At 53.1% G+C, this 18621-nt stretch overlaps 8 protein-coding genes across 8 annotated transcripts; 4 read left to right on the top strand and 4 right to left on the bottom strand.

Annotated features, from left to right (window-relative positions):
• Positions 1-946: 946 nt before the first annotated feature.
• On the top strand, positions 947-2544 carry J4E90_009171 (uncharacterized protein; the record flags this gene model as incomplete). Its single annotated transcript, XM_051438691.1, has 2 exons — positions 947-952; positions 1027-2544. The coding sequence occupies 2 exons, from the start codon at positions 947-949 to the stop codon at positions 2542-2544; spliced, it is 1524 nt and encodes a 507-aa protein (XP_051287354.1).
• Positions 2545-3371: 827 nt separating this feature from the next.
• On the top strand, positions 3372-4526 carry J4E90_009170 (uncharacterized protein; the record flags this gene model as incomplete). Its single annotated transcript, XM_051438690.1, has 1 exon — positions 3372-4526. The coding sequence occupies one exon, from the start codon at positions 3372-3374 to the stop codon at positions 4524-4526; it is 1155 nt and encodes a 384-aa protein (XP_051287353.1).
• A 1204-nt stretch (positions 4527-5730) lies between these two features.
• On the top strand, positions 5731-7359 carry J4E90_009169 (uncharacterized protein; the record flags this gene model as incomplete). The annotated part of the gene is made up of 3 exons (XM_051438689.1): positions 5731-6375; positions 6429-6566; positions 6619-7359. The coding sequence occupies 3 exons, from the start codon at positions 5731-5733 to the stop codon at positions 7357-7359; spliced, it is 1524 nt and encodes a 507-aa protein (XP_051287352.1).
• An 813-nt stretch (positions 7360-8172) lies between these two features.
• Positions 8173-9289, bottom strand: J4E90_009168 (uncharacterized protein; the record flags this gene model as incomplete). Its single annotated transcript, XM_051438688.1, has 2 exons — positions 8173-9058; positions 9114-9289. The coding sequence occupies 2 exons, from the start codon at positions 9287-9289 to the stop codon at positions 8173-8175; spliced, it is 1062 nt and encodes a 353-aa protein (XP_051287351.1).
• Positions 9290-9909: 620 nt separating this feature from the next.
• On the bottom strand, positions 9910-11972 carry J4E90_009167 (uncharacterized protein; the record flags this gene model as incomplete). Its single annotated transcript, XM_051438687.1, has 3 exons — positions 9910-11131; positions 11177-11589; positions 11643-11972. 3 exons carry the CDS (start codon positions 11970-11972, stop codon positions 9910-9912), a joined length of 1965 nt encoding a protein of 654 aa, XP_051287350.1.
• Positions 11973-12418: 446 nt separating this feature from the next.
• J4E90_009166 (uncharacterized protein) lies at positions 12419-13705 on the bottom strand (the record flags this gene model as incomplete). Its single annotated transcript, XM_051438686.1, has 1 exon — positions 12419-13705. The coding sequence occupies one exon, from the start codon at positions 13703-13705 to the stop codon at positions 12419-12421; it is 1287 nt and encodes a 428-aa protein (XP_051287349.1).
• Positions 13706-14139: 434 nt separating this feature from the next.
• Positions 14140-16114, top strand: J4E90_009165 (uncharacterized protein; the record flags this gene model as incomplete). The annotated part of the gene is made up of 3 exons (XM_051438685.1): positions 14140-14315; positions 14362-15894; positions 15949-16114. 3 exons carry the CDS (start codon positions 14140-14142, stop codon positions 16112-16114), a joined length of 1875 nt encoding a protein of 624 aa, XP_051287348.1.
• A 298-nt stretch (positions 16115-16412) lies between these two features.
• On the bottom strand, positions 16413-18444 carry KU70 (ATP-dependent DNA helicase II subunit 1; the record flags this gene model as incomplete). The annotated part of the gene is made up of 2 exons (XM_051438684.1): positions 16413-18326; positions 18379-18444. The coding sequence occupies 2 exons, from the start codon at positions 18442-18444 to the stop codon at positions 16413-16415; spliced, it is 1980 nt and encodes a 659-aa protein (XP_051287347.1).
• Between the last annotated feature and the right edge of the window lie 177 nt (positions 18445-18621).

The raw sequence follows: 18621 nt of genomic DNA, 5'->3' as shown, positions 1-18621 counted from the left end.
CTTTGGCGAGGACTTGATGTCGCGCAGGTCTTCTTAATGCGACACCCAAATCCTGCTCAATTTCTGACACCCGGAGAGAGCTGCCACAAAAGCCGTCCGGCATTAGTGTGACGTCATGGACTTCTGTAACACTTGCACCCTAGCTCACAGCATGGGCCGCAGCCCTACCTAGGTAGCTCAATTTTAGCCAGGAGACAACCTTCTTTTTCCAACATTTACATTTTCCCCCATCATCCTTCGGAATACAGTGGCTCTGTACAAAGGTCGACTTCCGGTTCTACCCCGCAGCCACTTTTCTACGCCCAGAATTACCTCATTGCTGTGGAGTACACTGCGGAGAATCGCGTACATGCTCCGGATAAAGTGGTATGTAATCCACCAACAGCAGATCGAACATAGCGATCTCCGAAAAGATTGAATGGCTGCGACTAATCAGACTGCGTCCTTCAGCGGTGTCTGATGAAGCCGCATCTGAAAGCCGAAATTGATGCACTTATGGTCCTTTGCACGTGATGCAAGCGGAACACATACCACTTAGTAGGCCAAGAGTCTACACAGGTCGTGGACATGCCACGACAAACCATTGGAATAATTGATTAGCCTCGACTAGACTCCGCGTATGTCTTCAAGATGCTTAGCCGTCAACAGCATGATGTGCTTTTTGTGGTGAACATATCTACTGTATTCAGCATCTAATCAGATTTGTACAACGAACCGCTCCTGTCTATCGAAGCATGGAATATTCTGTAGTTATCGTTGGTGCGGGCCCCTCTGGCGCCACCACTGCATTGCTGCTGGCTCAACAAGGCGTGAAGTCACTTTCAATATCGAGACACAGCGGCACGGCAAATACCCCTCGAGCGCACATCTTCAACCAAAGAGCAATGGAAGTTTTGAGGGACACGGGTATCGAGGAGAAATTGGGCACGATAGCAAGCACTGCAGAATGTATGTTCGCTGCGTCGGGAGTACCAGCTACCTGTATCCCAAATCTCGAGCATGTACTAATCGAGTGCAGGTATGCAGCATACCTCGTGGCTGAACACACTAGCTGGCGAAGAGTATGGTCGCGTTTGGGCTTGGGGTAACCGACCATCCCAAAAAGGCGACTATGAGCGAGCGAGTCCTTGCGCCATGTCGGATCTGCCTCAAAGCTACCTCGAGCCAGTTCTGATCGAAGAAGCCACGAGGCACGGTGCCGAGTTCCGATTTTACACTGAATTCGTGCGTTTTGAGAAGATAGCTGACGTAATCGTTACGACTATGCGAAACAGATCGACCGGAGAGGAGTACAACATAACATCCAGCTATCTAATCGGAGCAGATGGCGCCCGGAGCGCTGTGTTGCAGGCTCTCAAGATACCAGTACTTGGCCGCCAGCTCAACACTGCCTTCAACATCCATATCAAAGCCGACCTATCTAAGTACATTCAGCATCGACCAGGAAGCCTCAACTGGGTACTGAATCCCGTTGCGCCAGAGTGGTCGGCTGTGGGTAATTTTCGCATGGTCAGGCCTTGGACGGAGTGGGTGGTGTCGATGCACCCAGCGACGAAGGACAAGAACAGCTCTCAGCCAACCGAGGACGCCATTCTGAAGCGGCTGTACCAGATGATTGGCGACGACTCGATTGATATCGAAATATTGTCCTCGTTTTCTTGGACAATCAATGATCAAGTTGCTGAGAGTTGGCAAAGCGGCAGGGTGCTGTGTATCGGCGACGCGACACATAGGCATCCCCCTATAAACGGACTCGGCAGCAACACGTGCATATCAGACGCTTTCAACATCTCCTGGAAGTTGGCTTATGTTATCAAAGGCTTAGCTTCACCATCTCTCCTTGATACCCTTACGGTCGAGCGCAAGCCTGTAGGCGACAGCATCGTCCGCCGCGCGAACGATGGAATGGAGGCGCATCGAACACTTTGGGCACTTATTGGCCTGGATAATTCGTCCAGGAAGAAGGCCACCGATCTGCTCAAGTCCGACTCGACAGAAGGAGAGAAGATGCGCGATCAGTTTCGAGAGGCACTGGAAGCTACCGAGGATGAAGTGCAAGCACTGGGCATCCAAATGAACCAGGTCTACCTGAACACATCTGCAGTGGTGATTGAAAGTGGGGATATTGCCCCGGAATTCAACCATATAAACGCTTTGAGAGAGATTAAGACCAGCACCTATCCCGGGTATCACCTTCCACATGTCTGGCTAGCAGCCAATGGGCAAGCAAAAAGACTCTCAAGTCTGGATCTCTGTGGACGAGGGTCTTTCACATTACTCACAGGCGTCGGCGGCGATGCTTGGCTACATGCAGCGAAGGAGGTTTCGGACATGAGTGGTGTATTCGTTCGCGCCTATAAGATCGGCTTTGGAGGCGACTACATGGACGCATACCGGGAGTGGTATCAAGTGAGAGGTGTCGGGGAGAGAGGGGTTGTGTTGGTAAGGCCTGACCACTTCGTTGGCTGGCGCTGCGTGGATTTAGTGGCGAACCCAACCGCGAAGCTTTCGGAAGTGTTGCAGCAGATTATGGGCAGGGCATAGTATAGACTTTGCTTGAATATCTTGTTACCAGTCCCAGATCTCACAAATGAATGTGACAATTCGATCACAGTGCAATCTCATGTGAGTGAGCACAATATAACCCTTGGAATTCGGCCTCAGTAGTCAAATACTGGAGTTGCCTGGACTGATGGCATAACTTAGCCTCCTTACTTATCTTCAAGGAGGATTTGTCTATTCATGACCGTAGTACTGCTGGCTGTAGGCTAGCGTCCCGATTACGGGTCATCAGCGCAATCGACCTGATGGTAGAGTTCATACCAGCTGCTGGCGGCATTTTCCTTCCGTCCACTAGAAGGAGCGACATAGCTATGTGTGTTGTGACCTGTGTCTGCCGCCAATCTCTTGATTACGAGTGCTAGGTCTGTATGGCATCTTGTTTGCACGCTTCCCCGCAACGTCACTACATCTTACGCCTGGAAGGCGAAATACCACTTTACCCATGCCACACGGGTGTACCAAGCCGTACTTTGTTTCATTGAACACCCTTACCAAGATGCTGGTGTCGCCAATGGCATCGTTGCTGACCTCCTTACCCCAGACTGCAAGGAGTTTCGGCAGCGCCAATGCCACTTGGCATCCGCGTTTGCGTAGAGGCGGGTTACAATCTTGGCAGATGGCGCGCTCAAAGTACAGTTCGTGCGCATTGCGATAGATATATGGAAGACATCGTTGACTGAAGGGCGCAGTCCCATTCCTGATAATTCGCTATCGGCAGAGCATCTCCTCCGCTCATCCTTCCCAGCAACTGCAACTCCATACCCATACCCTTTGGAAACAGGTCCTCATTCTCCTGTACGCCAAAGAAGATGTCTAAAGTCGCACTAGTTACAGGTGGCAATGGAATTACAGGCTCAGCCATCATCGAGCACCTCGTGAAGAATACGACCTCTGCCGAGTGGAGGAAGATTGTCGTCACGTCGCGGTCGCCCTTCAAGACCACCGTTCACGATGACCGTATAATGTTTTTAGCCCTCGATCTTACCGATAATCCCGATGCCTTGATCAAAAAGATGCGCTCAGCATGCCAAGATGTTACTCATGCATACTTCTCTTCGTATGTACACAAAGACGACTTTGCGGAACTCAACCACGCCAACGAAAAGCTCTTCGCCAACTTCCTGGACGCTCTACTAGTCGTGGCTCCCAGTCTAGAGAACTGTACGCTTCAGACTGGAGGAAAACACTACAATGTTCACGTCAGTCCCGTGCCATCTCCAGCTCGGGAGGAAGAGCCCAGAAGGGAAAGTCCGCTTGGCAACTTCTACTTCGCCCAAGAAGACTACCTAACGACACGCCAAACTGGCCAGAATTGGACTTGGAACGTCATCCGGCCAGAAGCCATTATCGGCCACACGTCCAAGCCAAACGGCATGAATTCAGCTTTGACATATGCCTTGTACTTTCTCGTTTGCAAAGAGATGGGCGTTGAGGCGCGTATGCCGACGAACCAGCTGTATTGGGAAGGATACGACGACCTTTCCGACTCTAGACTTATTGCCGACCTGACCGTATGGGCCTCCACACATCCACACGCTGGGAATCAGGCCTTCAATGTCGTCAACGGTGACTATTTTTCGTGGAGATACATGTGGCCACGCATCGCCGCCTACGCAGGGGCCCGCGCAACAAGTGAGCAGATCTTTGAAAAGCCTCGTCCATCAGAAGGAGAGACGCAACTAGATCTCAGCTTGGCTGAGTGGGCTGTGGACAAGCAAGAGGTCTGGGAGCGCATCTGTGAAAAGAACGGTTGTCCTGAAGCGAAGGCGACTTGGGCATCTGGTACGTGGGCTTTCCAGGATTGGGTGTTTCAGCGTACGTGGTCGGCAACGTTGAGCGTTAACAAAGCGAGGAGATTTGGGTGGACCGGCCATATCGACTCGTATCAGTCGTTGACTGGTGCGTTCGATAAATTTGTTCACCTGAAGCAGATACCAGCGTTACAGCATAGTAGTAGTTTGTAAGATCAATGGCCAGGTCCTGTTGCCATGTCTTGATCACTTTCGGTGGTTCTCCATTGTTTGGCCATGAAATGCTAGTTAGAATGATTCGTGTCGCTGCTCGAGAGTCCTCTGACCTGTAGTACGTCGACCGACGATACGCTGGAATTACTAGTGTTGCATGCCGATGAGGCTCCACCATTGACACACAAGCCACCACATGTGTGGGTAATGTGTCTTTGCGCGTTGGTCGCAGTTCCTTCCTAAATACGAAATAAGTGGAGAGGTTTCGCAAAGCCTTGCCAGATGGAGAGGCGACCACGTGCTGTAGGATCCTCCAGGATGAAAGCGCGTGTCGCAATGGCGGACCATATAACATCGCGGTCTTACTCTGCAGCTTATGTTGAGACAGATGCTGTACGCTTCCCACAGTCATCGATGACATGTGGCATGACTATCGACGCATGTACTAAAATTTCCGTCAATAGGTGACCAGTCGCAGACATCACGACGGCTTCCCAACTTCATTTGCCGTGGTTTCCTCCCTCCGCCCTCGACCGATATCGCCATACGCCAGAACATCAAGCAATCGACTAAGTTGTCGATTTCTAGAGTCCCGTCATGATTTCGTCTCCTTTATTGCGTTGGACGGTCCGCCGCTTCCAACCTTGGAAGGTTCGCTTAGAGCGAATGAAGCCGTGCACCGGACTGCACCGCATCGCGGGGTCGCCCCGGGATAGCGTTCGGCTCGTGTTTTGGATTTAGGACTATCGCGAGTTTTAGGCACACGCGAGGAATGCATAGTCCATACTTTGTTGGAAGAGAAGTTGTTCCATTCCAGTAAAGACGCGCGCCTGCTGGGCCGAGGAAGCGCCCGGAAAGCAACGAGCTCTTCGAACCCCTCATCACTTTCCGTCACTTTGGCACGAGCATGCCAGGGGAAGCACATGCGGGAAGGGCTGCAAAGCTTGGAAGCCAGCCGGTGATAGCGCTGACACCGCCACTACTGATTGGCCAACACCGTTGAATACGGGGTGCCTCTTGGCCATCGCCTCTAGCGGCCGCGTCTGCGGGCGGTGCGTGGTGTGCGCCCTTCACTGTCCTCGCCCCTAGCAGCCCAGTCCATACCGGAAAGACAGGAGACGGAACTACACATCAGCCATCTTGTGCCATATCTCATCGCATCCTCCCAGGTCTCAACAGTGGCGGTCCCACTGGTAGTCTCACAATGCCAAAGCGATCGGCTGGCTGCTTCGAGTGCAGGAAAAGAAAGGTTCGATGCGACGAGACCAAACCAGAGTGCAATACCTGCGTGAGGCGCGGAACAAAATGCCCTGGCTATCGGCCAGCACAGGCTTTTATTCTCCACAACTTCAATGCACACGGAGAAAAGCCATCCCTGATCAAGGAGGATGAGAATCGCTACAAGTACGCCAGTCAAGCTTCGTCAAGCTCACAAAACGACGCAACTTTCTCAAGCAAGGCCATCGTACGCAGAGAAGATGCGCAAACGGAGCCTGAGGATGCGCCTCTGCCCAAGCAGGTCAGCGCAGTTGCCGCCGACAGGATACAGCATCTGGGAACCTTCATTGCCCTCTATTTGCCCAGAGCTGAGGGTCCGGCGTTGCCGCCCCCTTCAGCCCTGATGCTTGGCCTACCTACTATGCCCGCGAACAGCCCGGTACTCATGGCTGCAATCGATGCTCTCTCTGCAGCGCAACTGGCGGTGAACAACAGAAATCATCCGCTCATCCATCGCTCCAGGTCGCTATATGGCACAGCCCTGAGTCAGATGTTGCGCGCAATACAAGATCCAGTGACAGCACTCAAAGACGAAACACTGCTATCAACGTATATGCTCACGCTTTACGAGGTACAAGCGATCTCATCCAATGCTCTTGCTATCAGGTCTAACCGCTCGCATAGGTTTTCGTAGGTGTTACACAAGGTCATGGCTTTTTCTACCATGTCCAGGGACTTCTACATCTTCTTAAGCAGCGTGGGCCAGCTTCGTTCGAGAGTCGGTTGAGCATGCAAATTTTCCACGCCATACGGTACAACTCGGTATGAGGAATCGTGTTGTCGTATGCTGTACAGCCTCGCTAATGCCTGCTAGCTGAGTATCGGCTACCACATGCGAAAGGCCTCAATGCTAGACAGCACGGAATGGTTAGCAGTGACTGCCAAAGCGGCAAAAGTGGATCCGTACGTGGCTCTGAACGACATCTGCATACACATCCCACGACTCCTGGAGCGCACGGACAAGGCCACCAGACCAGAATGTCCAAAGGAGGAGATTGATTCTCTCATTGAGGATTCGCAACAAGTCGCTAGCCGTGCTTTTGAGTGGCTCTCAACCTTTGAAAGACACGGTCCGCGATACGACACGGTAGACGTTGCCTTCATGGATGGCTTCCTGGATATTTGCGCAGACCGCGTATTCGATCCCGTCTTTTACTTCCACTACTTTGGGGCCGGCATTTGCTACCTTATCTACTGGATGAGCATGTTGATCTTGCAAGGCAACACATTCAAGTTGCTCCGGCAGCATCGACAACTCGATATGAAGCAATTGTACATGTGGGACCGCCAGCTCAGCAGCTATGCAGATTCGATATGTCGAAGCGTGCCGTACAATTGTCGGCCCGTCACTGGTTACACTGCAAAATTCGGATCGTTGACACCGCTTATGGTTGCGAGAAAATACTACGAGATGAAGGGAGCACAGACCGAAGCAGGATGGTGCGCAAAAGTTTACATGGGCGCGAGAGTACCGGAGCTCTACCAAGCGCCCATCGCATTAGAACCTTTCGAGAATGTCAAGAAGACCGTGCAGGGCAACCCGCGGTATATTTGAAGGGTTCCGTGTAGACTATGACGAAATAAATAACGGCATCGCAGTTTTCTTCCTGTTACACTTGACAGAACTCTCCTTAATGACTCCGTTTGCAAGGCGTAGCTACTCTAACATGCGCATGTTACACTAAGTCTACAGCGTGGATCGTTTCGACGGAAGCTTGGGTGGTGCCACCACTTCTCCATTGGCGAGTACCTCAAGATGCGCCAACTCATAAGTATCGTCATGTTCTCATCATAGTTTGCAGGTTAGGGGTGGGCAAACTACCTGTAGTCACTCAGAGGTCATCAACTATGACTTTCGTGTTCCTTCATATCACGCGACGCAGTGAAGACATCTTACACTCATACGGCGACTCATATCTGCTTGTAGAAGCTGCCTTCGATTTTCTCCGCCGTCTCACTCAGAGTAAGTTTTGTCTACATTTGCTTATCATGATGCACAGAAACCCATGTACAACAATTAGCACCCGCTAAAGCGTCTACCCCCAAAGATAGCAATGACTTGTTACTTTTTGGAAGATAGTCTACCTAAGGGTCAACGGCAGATATAATGCACGCTACAGTCATATAGAAGCCGTTTGCCATCAAGTTCAAGCATGCAAGTCAAGGGAGCACAACGGCAAAGAGTGATTCAGTTGGACAAAGCGACTGCGAAGACTGAATTGGCCTATGGTTTACACGAAATGACATATGCTGTAGATATACATCTCCGGATATTCAAATGTCACACCTGTTCCTGTGCGATGCACGGTTTGAGTACTTTCCATTTGTAACATTGACTCAACATCTATGCAGTTGGTCGTATGCTAACCTAGGCCTGTACCTCCGTAACCAACTTGCCCGTGTTGCCTCCCTGGAAAAGCATCATCCAAGTTTTGGGCACATCCTCAAACTTAGTCTTAACCACTGTCTCCGTTTCGGGTCCAACCTTGAGCTTACCCTCCTTGACTCCCTTGATCAACTCCTGGATATACTGACCAGCCTTGCCCGACTCAATAGCATCGATAACAATGAAGCCTCTGACCTCAATGCGATTGCTGATAATCTCGAACCAGTTCTTGACGCCGCTGTCGCCCATGGAGTTGTACGTTGCGACGGCGCCGCACGCAGCGATGCGTCCGTGGCGCTTCATACGACCCAGCATGAGCGACAAGATGTCACCGCCAACATTGTCAAAGTAGACTTCTACGTAACCCTCCGTGGCTTTCTTAAGGTCAGCCTCGAAAGACGCGGCTTTGTAGTCGACGCAAACATCTGCGCCCAGACTCTCGACCCAGCGGCACTTCTTCTCACCACCGGCAATGCCGATGACGCGTTTACATCCAAGAACGTGCTTGGCGAGTTGCACAACCATGGAGCCGGTAGCTCCCGCAGCTCCGGAAACGACGACCGTGTCGGAGGAAGAGGCGCGCGCGATGTCGATGAGGCCGTAGTACGCGGTCAGGCCTGTTCCGCCGAGTGCACCGATGAAGTGCGTGGGGCGGATGCCGGCGCTCTCGTCGGCTTGGATGGGGCGAACGGCTTTGTTGGATACGACGGCATATTCTGTCCAGCCGAAGTCGCCCATGACGAGTTGACCCTTGGGCAGGCTATCGGTGCTGGATTCGACAATCTCGGCAATGGCGAAGGAACGCATTACTCCACCTTGCTTCACCGGCTCAACGTAGAGGCGCTCAGGGTCCATGTCTTTCTGGATCCTGTAGACACAAGTCAGTCGTGTTCTACGGGATTTTTTTGTGTGGTCAAACTCACCATCCTCTTTGTGCGGGGTCATTGGAGAAGTAGAGTACTTTGATGAGGACTTGATCAGCGGTTGGGCTTGGGAGGTCAATGGTTTGGAGCGAAAAGGTCGCGTCGTTGCCCTCAATGACGGGGTCGTTGAGTGGTGGGTTGGCAAGAACCCACTGGCGAGTTTGTTGGCCCGGCATCTTTCTGTATGTTATGAAATAGTGTTCTGTATGCAATTGGGTAGGTGATGTGGTAGTTTGCTGTCGAAAATGGAGATGATTGAAGAGAGCATGTACAGCGAGTACGAGATGCGGTCACCCTTTTAAGTACAACAGGAGCTAAACAGTCTCGAAGCTGCGGTGGGGTCTACTAGATCTTCCACGTTGATCCTGGACAACTTAAGCCCAGACGTAAGAGCATGTAAGGACTTGCTAGCTCTACTTAGTACTTGGCATAGAGTCGATTCGAGCTAATGTAGAGATGTTCACGGTGAACCTCGGCTTCTGGTGGTATCCAGTTTTCGCCCACTCTGGCGCGTAACGTGTCCATTGCGTGTAACAGTAGTCTTTCCGCTTTTCGTCCGACATGTTTTAGATGAAGAATTACTGAATCGGAATAGTGATTGAGAAACGCATGCTTAGTGACGCGCTGTTCTGGTCATTGAAGGGATAGCGGGGTAGCTTCAAGTTCCCAGCAGCAAGTACGCATGTAGCAGGGGGGGTATCGATACATGACTCGCATATGGTGTATCGTCTTAGATGGCATTGCGATACAGATCTGTCTGTGTTTTTTTGTCTAGAGAAGCATCGTAGGCTGCTTTCTACCACTTGCCACCCTTGCCCTTCTTCTTGTTTTTCCCCTTCTCAGCGCCACCCTTCTTCTCCTGAGCGGCTGGTGTTCCCTTGTCGTCTGCCACGACTCCACCCTGGGTAAGGCCTTCCATTCTCTTCTTTCCTTTCTTGCCCTTTGGACGGTAGTAGCTCCTATCACGCATAGGGAGCCATCTTTCGGGGTCCATCTTCTTACCCTTGACATAGTCCTTTGGCATTCTCGACTTGCGCAACCTCTTCGCTCTGACCGGCGCCTCCTTGGCTGGTGCAAGGCTACGTTTCCGGGATTCTGTTCCAAAATTGACCGACGTGAGGCTACCGAGTGGGACGCCTGCATTTTCAAGTTCAACGGCATCCACGTCGGATACCAGTCGGTTGGCTTCTGGTAGATAAGACAAAAGATCCGCAGGTATTGACGATGGATCTGTGATACTGTATGCGGCTACGAGACCAGCGATAGACGCTCGATCTTCGTTATCCTGGTTGTACAAGCCCTTGAAGATCTCTCCTGCAGATCTAACGTTATCTGGATTATGAGTATCAAGGAGGGCGGTACCGGCAGCGACCATGAGAGACTTTGATGGGGCCTCTGTTTTCGACTTGTGAGGCTTCCGCCAGTATTCGGCTGCTTTTGCTAGCTCGTTCTTTGACGCGCCGGGCCGGCCTTGTTGTGCGTACAGGGAGACGAGTGCGGCAATCAGCCCTGGTGCGAACCGTACGTCGAGATCGGACGCTGAGGCACTCTGTTCCAAACGCTTGAAAAAGGATTCTAGGAGATGTGTTGCCGCAGCGTAGTTGTTGGTGATGACGTATAAGTGTGTTATAGTTAGTATTAGACCCACATCGGTCGGTCTCTTTTCCAGCAATGGTACTATTTCCCTCAGCGCAGCCTTCTCGGTGTCTGCGTTCCTGGCGTGGGCTGCTGCGTTGAGCACCGCCGCCATATTGATGGCAGGGGACAGGGACGGAGCAGGCGATGCAGAGATGACTTTCTCGGTGGACGATGCGACGCCAGCGACCTTTTGCGATAGCAGGGCCATGACATATTCGTCTTGTCGCAGGATGTTGGACTGGTAGGAGAAGTGCTGGTCGGTGACGGGGGGCTGCGGCGATGCGTGGAACAGACGATGTGAAAGGTACGGGTTCGAGTGCTGCTTCGAGGCGGCGATGGTGTTGACCTGGGCGATGTAGCGGGTTGAGAGCTCCTTGATGCTGCTGTTGTCAGTGTTGGTTCTGAGCCGGGCATGATCGTCTTACTCAGCGAAGGGGATCTTGGTGGCCAGCTCCTCTGCTTCATCCGTCTTGCCCAATTGCGTGAGCACATAGACCTGCTGCACGGTAATTGGCAGCAACTCGGCCTTCTTCTCTTCCTCGCTGAGGTCCGAGAGAGCATTGCACAGGTCCTTGGCGCGCTTCAGACACACTTGGGCCTGGCCAAATTCATTGCGAGAGATGCTGCCGCATGCTGCGTTGAAGGCAGTCTCGAAGACGTCGAGGTCCTCACGTGTGGGCTGCTTCTTCTGGGCAAGCTCGCCTTGGCCTGTCCACTCGAGCTGTGCATCGACGGCGCCCGCATTGATGCGGATATCGTACTCTTCGGTTTGCACGTTCTGGTCGGCGAGGTCCCGGTAGATCTTGGTGGCGTGCGCGAAGTTCTCCGAGCGGTATGCCTGGCGTGTCTATGTCAGCGATGTCTGCGGCCCCGCTGCCGTCGAGTACATACGGCCTGGGCAAGCATGTGCTTCATCCCCCGGCCGGCGTCTGGCCCTGCCGCTGCGGCTACCTGGGCAGCCCTGGCTGCATTGCCAGTCTTGTAGAGGGCGTATGCGTACTCGAACCGCGCCTTCTCCTGCAGCTCGTGTGCACCCTCAAACACTTGCAATGAATCCGCGTAGCGGTCCAGATGGAGCAGCGCTACTGCTTTGGTGTGCTGCGCATCCAAATCACCCTTGGACCTGCCCAGGGCTGCATTGGCGGCCGTGAGCACTTCGTCGTGGTCGGCGATGGTGGCTTGCGCAAGCAGCGACGAGAGGGATTTGGTTGATGCGGCCATGGTCGATTCGCGCTTTATCCTCGGTCCATCGGGCAGCGGCGCAGATGTTGAAGCGACAGCGATGGGCGCTGGTGTGCTCGCGGGGGGTCTGGTCTGCGGAGGCCTTAGTGAAGGTACGCGGGGATCTGAGGTGGCATGGTGCAAGCTCGCCTAGGACACGACCCTTGCAAGTTCCACTGCCTTGGTATTCTAAGGCTGTATGTACTCAATGGCCACACCAACCAACACCGCCTCGTCGCATGCTTGGAGCTATTTCGATGGCTCGGCTCCTTGCGCAAAAGTGTCAAGTCATCTCATTTGGTACATGCAATCTAAATAAACGCTTTCCATGTTTCCAGCGGTGAACATAGCCCAGTGTATGCGAAAACGCCATTGAAAAGACACGCCATCCGACAATGCTTTCAGAGACCACCCTGGATAAACAAACGCCATCGCTATGTGATCAATCAGTTTACATCCTCGAATTCATCCTCTTCGCTTTCATCGCCGCCGTTGGATGCGGCTGGGGTTGCTGCTGCTGGTGTGGCAGCGGCGGAAGGAGTTGGAGCGGCGGACGCTTCCAGCTTGACACGCTTCGCTTCCGGTAGAGCACTGGGCGTGCCCACATCGACATCTTCAAACTCGTCCTCATCGTCGTCGTCGTCGTCGTCGTCGTCGTCGTCCTCCTGCTCCTTCCTGCGGCGCTCGGCTTCGATCTGGGCGAAGACTGCATCAAGGTTCTGATTGGTGCCCATTGTATCCCCTGCCTCCGTCTTGATACTGGCATTTTCGATCCCGTCCGCCTCTTGCTTCACAGTGGTCGTATTCCCTGCCGCATCTTTGATGACAGTTGATTTTGTATGCCAAGTGGGAAGCTGGTTCTGCATGGATATTTTCTCTTGACGAGCCCGGTCTGCCGCTCGCTGCTTCTCGTTTTGCTCTGCGCTCGAGCCTATCTGCACATTGATCTTCTCTGGGCCTGTGTCAATGCCTTTGACGGCGGTTGGGCGTGAGGCCGTCGTCTCGATAACCTCGACCTGCGTACCAGGGTCGACATTCCTATCTCGAGGAAGCTCGATCCTTTCGCTGATAATGTCTGGCGGTTCCAACGCTGGAAGGTTGCCCATGTCCTGAATTTTTGACATCATCTCAATCAGCGGGCCAAACAGCTTATTGAACTTGGCTGGGGTGTCGTCGACGTCGTCCGCTTGAATATCTTGGTCGATCTCGTCTAATCGGAATCCGCATCTCGCGCAGATGAAGCCGCTGTCGTCTGGCCCAGGGTTCGTATCGGGGTGATCAAGCGCCTGCATGGTCGTGTATGTGGATTTGCATCTCAGGCATTTGAACTCGGGTTTCTCGGTAGTGGGTTTCGCGTCTCTCTTGATGCCCTCATCAATCTTGTGAATCTTGTACTTGACAGAGTCGACGGCGCGGCGCCAGTCAATGTAAAAGAACTCTCTGCTTGATGCCTTGTTTGCACCCTGGCGCAGGACATGCTGAGTGTAGGATGAACACAGCCCTGCCTCCCGAAGCTTACCCGCAACCTTGCTGACATGTTTCGAGTTCTTGCCTGCGTCGAGGATAATGGTCATGTCGGCCACGGGCAGCGCGCCGTGATAGCAGAGCGCGTCCATAATGACGATGTGCTCAGTCTCGTAGAACATACGGACGACTGTCCTGAGCAACTGCTTCACGGCTTGTACGGGATCCCCTCCGCTCTTCTCCACGGGGTCCTTCATTGCTGCGCCCATGATTGCGGTGGTGCAGGCACGGAATCGGGTTCAGCTCGGATGACGGCCGGAAAGATGCGCGGGGGACGGACGGCTTTATTCCCATGCGCCAGCCCAAGTTGCAGACGGGACACTCGGTTTGGAACGGTCTTATGTGGATCGGGAAGGGCGCATCGTTCTCTAGCTTGTGCGATGTGCGTGCGCCGGGGGGGCTGACGAGACAGTGGGTGGTTGAGTCGAAGGGAAGGTGAAATGTTGTAAGAGTCCAGGCAGGCACGCGCGATTGAACTACCTAGGTACGCATGCGGCAGTAAGCGGTGACGCAGGCGGTGAGGCGTGCGTGCCGAGTCCACCCAAATTTAGTGCCAATCACTTCGCTGAAACTTCCACACCAACTTACCTATGACCCGCAGCTTGCTCTACCGGACAAAGCTGCTCACTCGTCTTCAGCGGCCATGTCGGACAACGAAGGACCCCGCCGCGACCATGATTCGTCGAGCCGCGACCAACGCGACAAGAAGCGCAAATGGGCCGACAAAGACCGCAGAAATGCTTCGCGGGGAGGTGGTGGACGGCACCAGCATGGAAGCCGTCCGAATAAGAAAAGAAATATGGGGCGTAAGGAACATCAGTGAGCCGTTGCCCATCTGCTCCGCGCCCGTCTCTAACTAAGCAAGCTCTACCCAACTAGACCGACGGGACCGCAATGCCGAACAACAAGCCAAGTATAAGGAGCAAGAGGAAAAGGGCGAGGACCGGCCCGCCCTGCCTGCGGCGTTCCCTGCAGAGGAAGTCGAGGCAGAAGAGCGCAGGCCGAAGCGCAAAGTTGCAGTTATGATCGGCTACTCAGGTACTGGCTACAAGGGCATGCAGATCGACTACAAGCAAAAGACCATTGAAGGAGACCTCTTCAACGCTTTTGTCGCCGCTGGCGCCATATCCAAGGCAAACGCATCCGACCCCAAGAAATCCTCCCTCGTTCGTTGCGCGCGTACCGACAAGGGTGTCCATGCAGCAGGCAACATTGTGTCGTTGAAGTTGATCATCGAAGAGGAAGATATCGTGGACAAGATCAACAGCCATCTCCCTGAGCAGATCAGGGTGTGGGGCATCCAGCGAACCATTGGCTCCTTCAGCTGTTACCAGGCGTGCGACTCACGGTGGTACGAATACTTGATCCCGACCCACTCGTTCCTCCCGCCGCATCCTTCGAGCTACCTAGGGAAAAAATTGGAGGAGTTTGCGGAGGCGGAGAACGATGTGGAGGGATACCGTGAGCGACAGGTTGAGGTAGCCGACTTCTGGCCCGAGACGGAAGAGAAGCACATCAAGCCCATTCTGGACTCGCTAGACGATTCGATACGATCCCTCGTACAAGAAGCGCTTTACAACGTTGAAGCGATCGATGCACCGCCTGGACAAGATCGTATAGTCGATGCATCGATTGATCATCAGACCAAGCAAGAGAAGCCTACGGACGTCGAAGCGGCGGAGCAAACTGCAAAGCCAGACGAAGGTGGGCTCGACACAAGCGAAAACCCACCAGACGAGGTCAAGCAAGTCATCGACACGATACAACAAAATGAACCCAGCATCACTCTCGACAGCTCCACTGACGGTTCTCGTCCCCTTCCTGAAGGCGTAGTCAACCAACCGGTCCTCGAGGAAGCCATCAAAACTCTGAAGAAGGCATACCTGGACGTCAAGAAAGCATATCGCATATCTCCCGAGCGACAAGCGCGTGTACAAGCCGCACTTGACAAGTACCTTGGAACCCACCGCTACCACAACTACACCGTGCACAAGAAGTACAATGACAAGTCCGCCCAGCGCTACATCAAGAGCTTCAAAGTCGCACCCAAGCCCATCATTATCAACGATACAGAATGGTTGAGCTTAAAGGTACACGGCCAGAGCTTCATGATGCACCAGATCCGCAAAATGGTTGGCATGGCCGCCCTGACAGTACGATGCGGTACCGATCCTGAAATCATGGACAAGAGTTTCGGTAACGAAGTTGTCCGGATACCCAAGGCCCCCGGCCTGGGCTTATTACTCGAGAGGCCGGTGTTCGACTCGTACAACGCAAAGTCTGCTAAGCAACACGGACGCGAGACGATTGACTTTGACAAGTACAACGACAAGATTGAAGACTTCAAGGAGAAGGAGATTTACCAGCGCATCTTCCGCGAAGAGGCAGAAGGCAACCAGTGAGTTCCTTTCTGGATTTCACGACACCGGACATGAACGCTAACAAGCTCTAGATTCAACACCTTCTTCACACACCTGGATAATTACAAGGACCCACAGTTCCTTTACCTGACCTCTGGTGGTATCGAAGCCACCAAGAGGAAGCGCGAAGACAAATCCACGCAACAAAAATACGAGGAGGATTCGGAGGATGAGAACGCGAGTGGTGGGGAGGGTTGAGCTACAGCGTGATTGCTAGAAGGCTATTAAGCTCCATGGCCATGGGCAAGGTTGGGAGTCGCTTTCGACCCCCTTCTTATGCATAACATGCGCGTCATGAAGAATTTCCCCAATGACATTGTGAGAAGAACACAAGATTTCACACATGCAGAGATTGCATACCCGTGGTACAAGTCTGTGAAGATTACTGTATCATATCCGTGCAATTCAGTCTGAACTCGATTGGCGGGACAACGCGAGCGAAGCATGACGCCGAAACGCCTCGCTTGATCATCACACATCCTTCGATTAGAAGGCCTCATAAACCCTTGCCGTCGAGATATTCCTGCACCCTCTCCAAAAGCTCAGCCTTCTTACCCCCAGTACTCTGACCCCTTGCGCCAAGCCACTGCTTCAGTACGGCTACCGTTTGCTTGCTAATCTTTCCACCATTATTCAGGTCGGCCATTTGCTGGTCAGTCATTGCTTCTTCCTCGTCTCCACTTTCGACTTTGACTTTTGACTCTTTTTTTACCCTTTTGGGCACTGGCTTGTCGTCACTGTCTGCGCCGCCGCCAGGGCGTTTCTTGGCCGTGGGTTTAGCGCGGTGGGCAAGTGCAGACTTATGTTGCTGCTCGTATGCTGCTTGAAATTCTCTGCCGTAGTCTTCAATGTACTCGCCACAGCGCTTGTCGATTTGTTTGTAGCGAGGAATCGTTTTGTCATCAGGCTGGAGTGGGAGTTCTTCTTCCAGGGCTAGCGCTTGTAAGATGCGGTAGAACCATTGCAGGTCTGGATTGGGATACTTGGATGGGTCGTAGACACCTTTGGGTAGTTGCAATTGCTCAATGATGAGGCGCATCTTGTCTGTCAGCGCATCCGTGGTTTTGAGGGGCTGCTCTGGTGGCGTTGGGAATTGGCGGATGTCGTCCGCGAAAGGCAGGGGTACGAGCCAAAGGCCCGGTGGTGTCAACTGGTCGCCTTCCTCATTGAGCCTCTCTTCACCGGGTATAAGAGCGGCAAGTGTAGGTGCAGCGTTGCGACGTGGAATGAACCATACCAAGCCCATCTTTTGGGACTTGAGTAGCTTTTGCTGTAAAGCCGAGAAGACACGAGTGGAGCCAATGTAGTCTGCGTCGGAAGGGTAGATGAATGTTGATTTGTTCGTGTTGACCCATAATGGGACGCTGGAGAGAGGCTTGAAGCCAATGATTCGGATCACAGGCTCCCCAAAACATTGTTTTATCTGTGTGATCTCTTCGGGCGTAAAGGTGATTGCATCGCCGCCAAACTTGTACGCCTTGCGCATCTCCGTCTTCTCCATGGCCCGCGCCGAATCGCCTGCCAGTTGTTGTGTTGACGAAGTCGCTATCTGTGGCTTTTCACCTCCAACCCAAACGTAGCACGACTTGACATGTTCCTGGCGCTTGATGAGAATATATCCTTTCACCCCGATGCGAAGATCAGGACCGAGCTCCATGGGCAGCGAGAACAGAGCGCGACGGGGTGTGGCTTTGGAATTGATGGAGGATATGAGCTGCTTGAGGAGCGAAATGCCTTCGCCGCTCTTCGCAACTTTGGTGGTCGACGGTAAAGTAACGGGGGCTTCGGGATCGGATGGTGATGTGGGATATACAAGATCATCGAAGAAGCGCGATCGGTCAAAGGTATGATCTGGCTGTGAGATGGGAAACAGATCAATGGTGCAGCCGAGGTCATACAAATCACGTGCTCGGGTGACTGCCGTGTCCTTGTCTGCCTTGACTTTGATCGGATAGTCGTTGTCCGTCACCACGAACAGGCGTCTTGACGAGAAGTTGGGCGCCTTTGTAGTGAAGATCTGGTTTGCACAGAACAGTACCGTTGCTATGCTGGCACCGTCCCTGGCAGGCTTCAATATCTCTTCGGCCTCGTCTTCGTTCTCGACCATATCTCTGAGCCTCTTGACGTCCTGAGCGGACGGGACGTCAAGGTCTGCAAGGAGGTAGCAGTTTTGAAACGTGTTGTCACCGTCCTTCAAGTCCGTCTTCTCGGTACCGAAAAGCAGTATGCCCATCATGTCGTTTGGGTTCGAGATGATGCGCTGCTGCATCAGCTGGTAGGCGCATTTCAATGCAGCAGACGTGGGGGAGTCGCGCTCGGCTTTCTTGTCTTCCGACTTGGGCGGTGGCTCAAGCATGGTAGGACTGACGTCGATTGCGAAGAGAACGGCGTCTTTGATAGTCTTGTAGCTCTACATGCTGTCAGTGACGCTTGCCAATGCCAAAGCTGGAACGGGAGCGTACAGAGTCGTCAATCTCCTCCTCTTCGTCTTCTTCTTCACGTGGTCGATTGTCCTGTGGAGCCGCCATGATGCCCGTCGCGTTCAGCTCGAGTGAGGTTTACTTGCAATATTGTCGAATTACAGCTCAGCTGGGCGATGGCACCGGTGGCATTGAAGGCCGTCAAGCACAGGCCGGTGCAACGCGGGACAGTAGCCTAGGCAGCAGAGCGGAACGCGCGCACTAGCTCCAACACGTCGGCACGTG

The sequence above is a fragment of the Alternaria incomplexa genome, assembly GCF_024043165.1.
Source record: "Alternaria incomplexa strain BMP 0042 chromosome Unknown scaffold_15, whole genome shotgun sequence".
Taxonomy (NCBI): Eukaryota; Fungi; Ascomycota; class Dothideomycetes; order Pleosporales; family Pleosporaceae; genus Alternaria; species Alternaria incomplexa.
The sequence above is the reverse complement of the archived record's forward strand: the minus strand, read 5'-3'. Positions and strand labels throughout refer to the sequence as shown.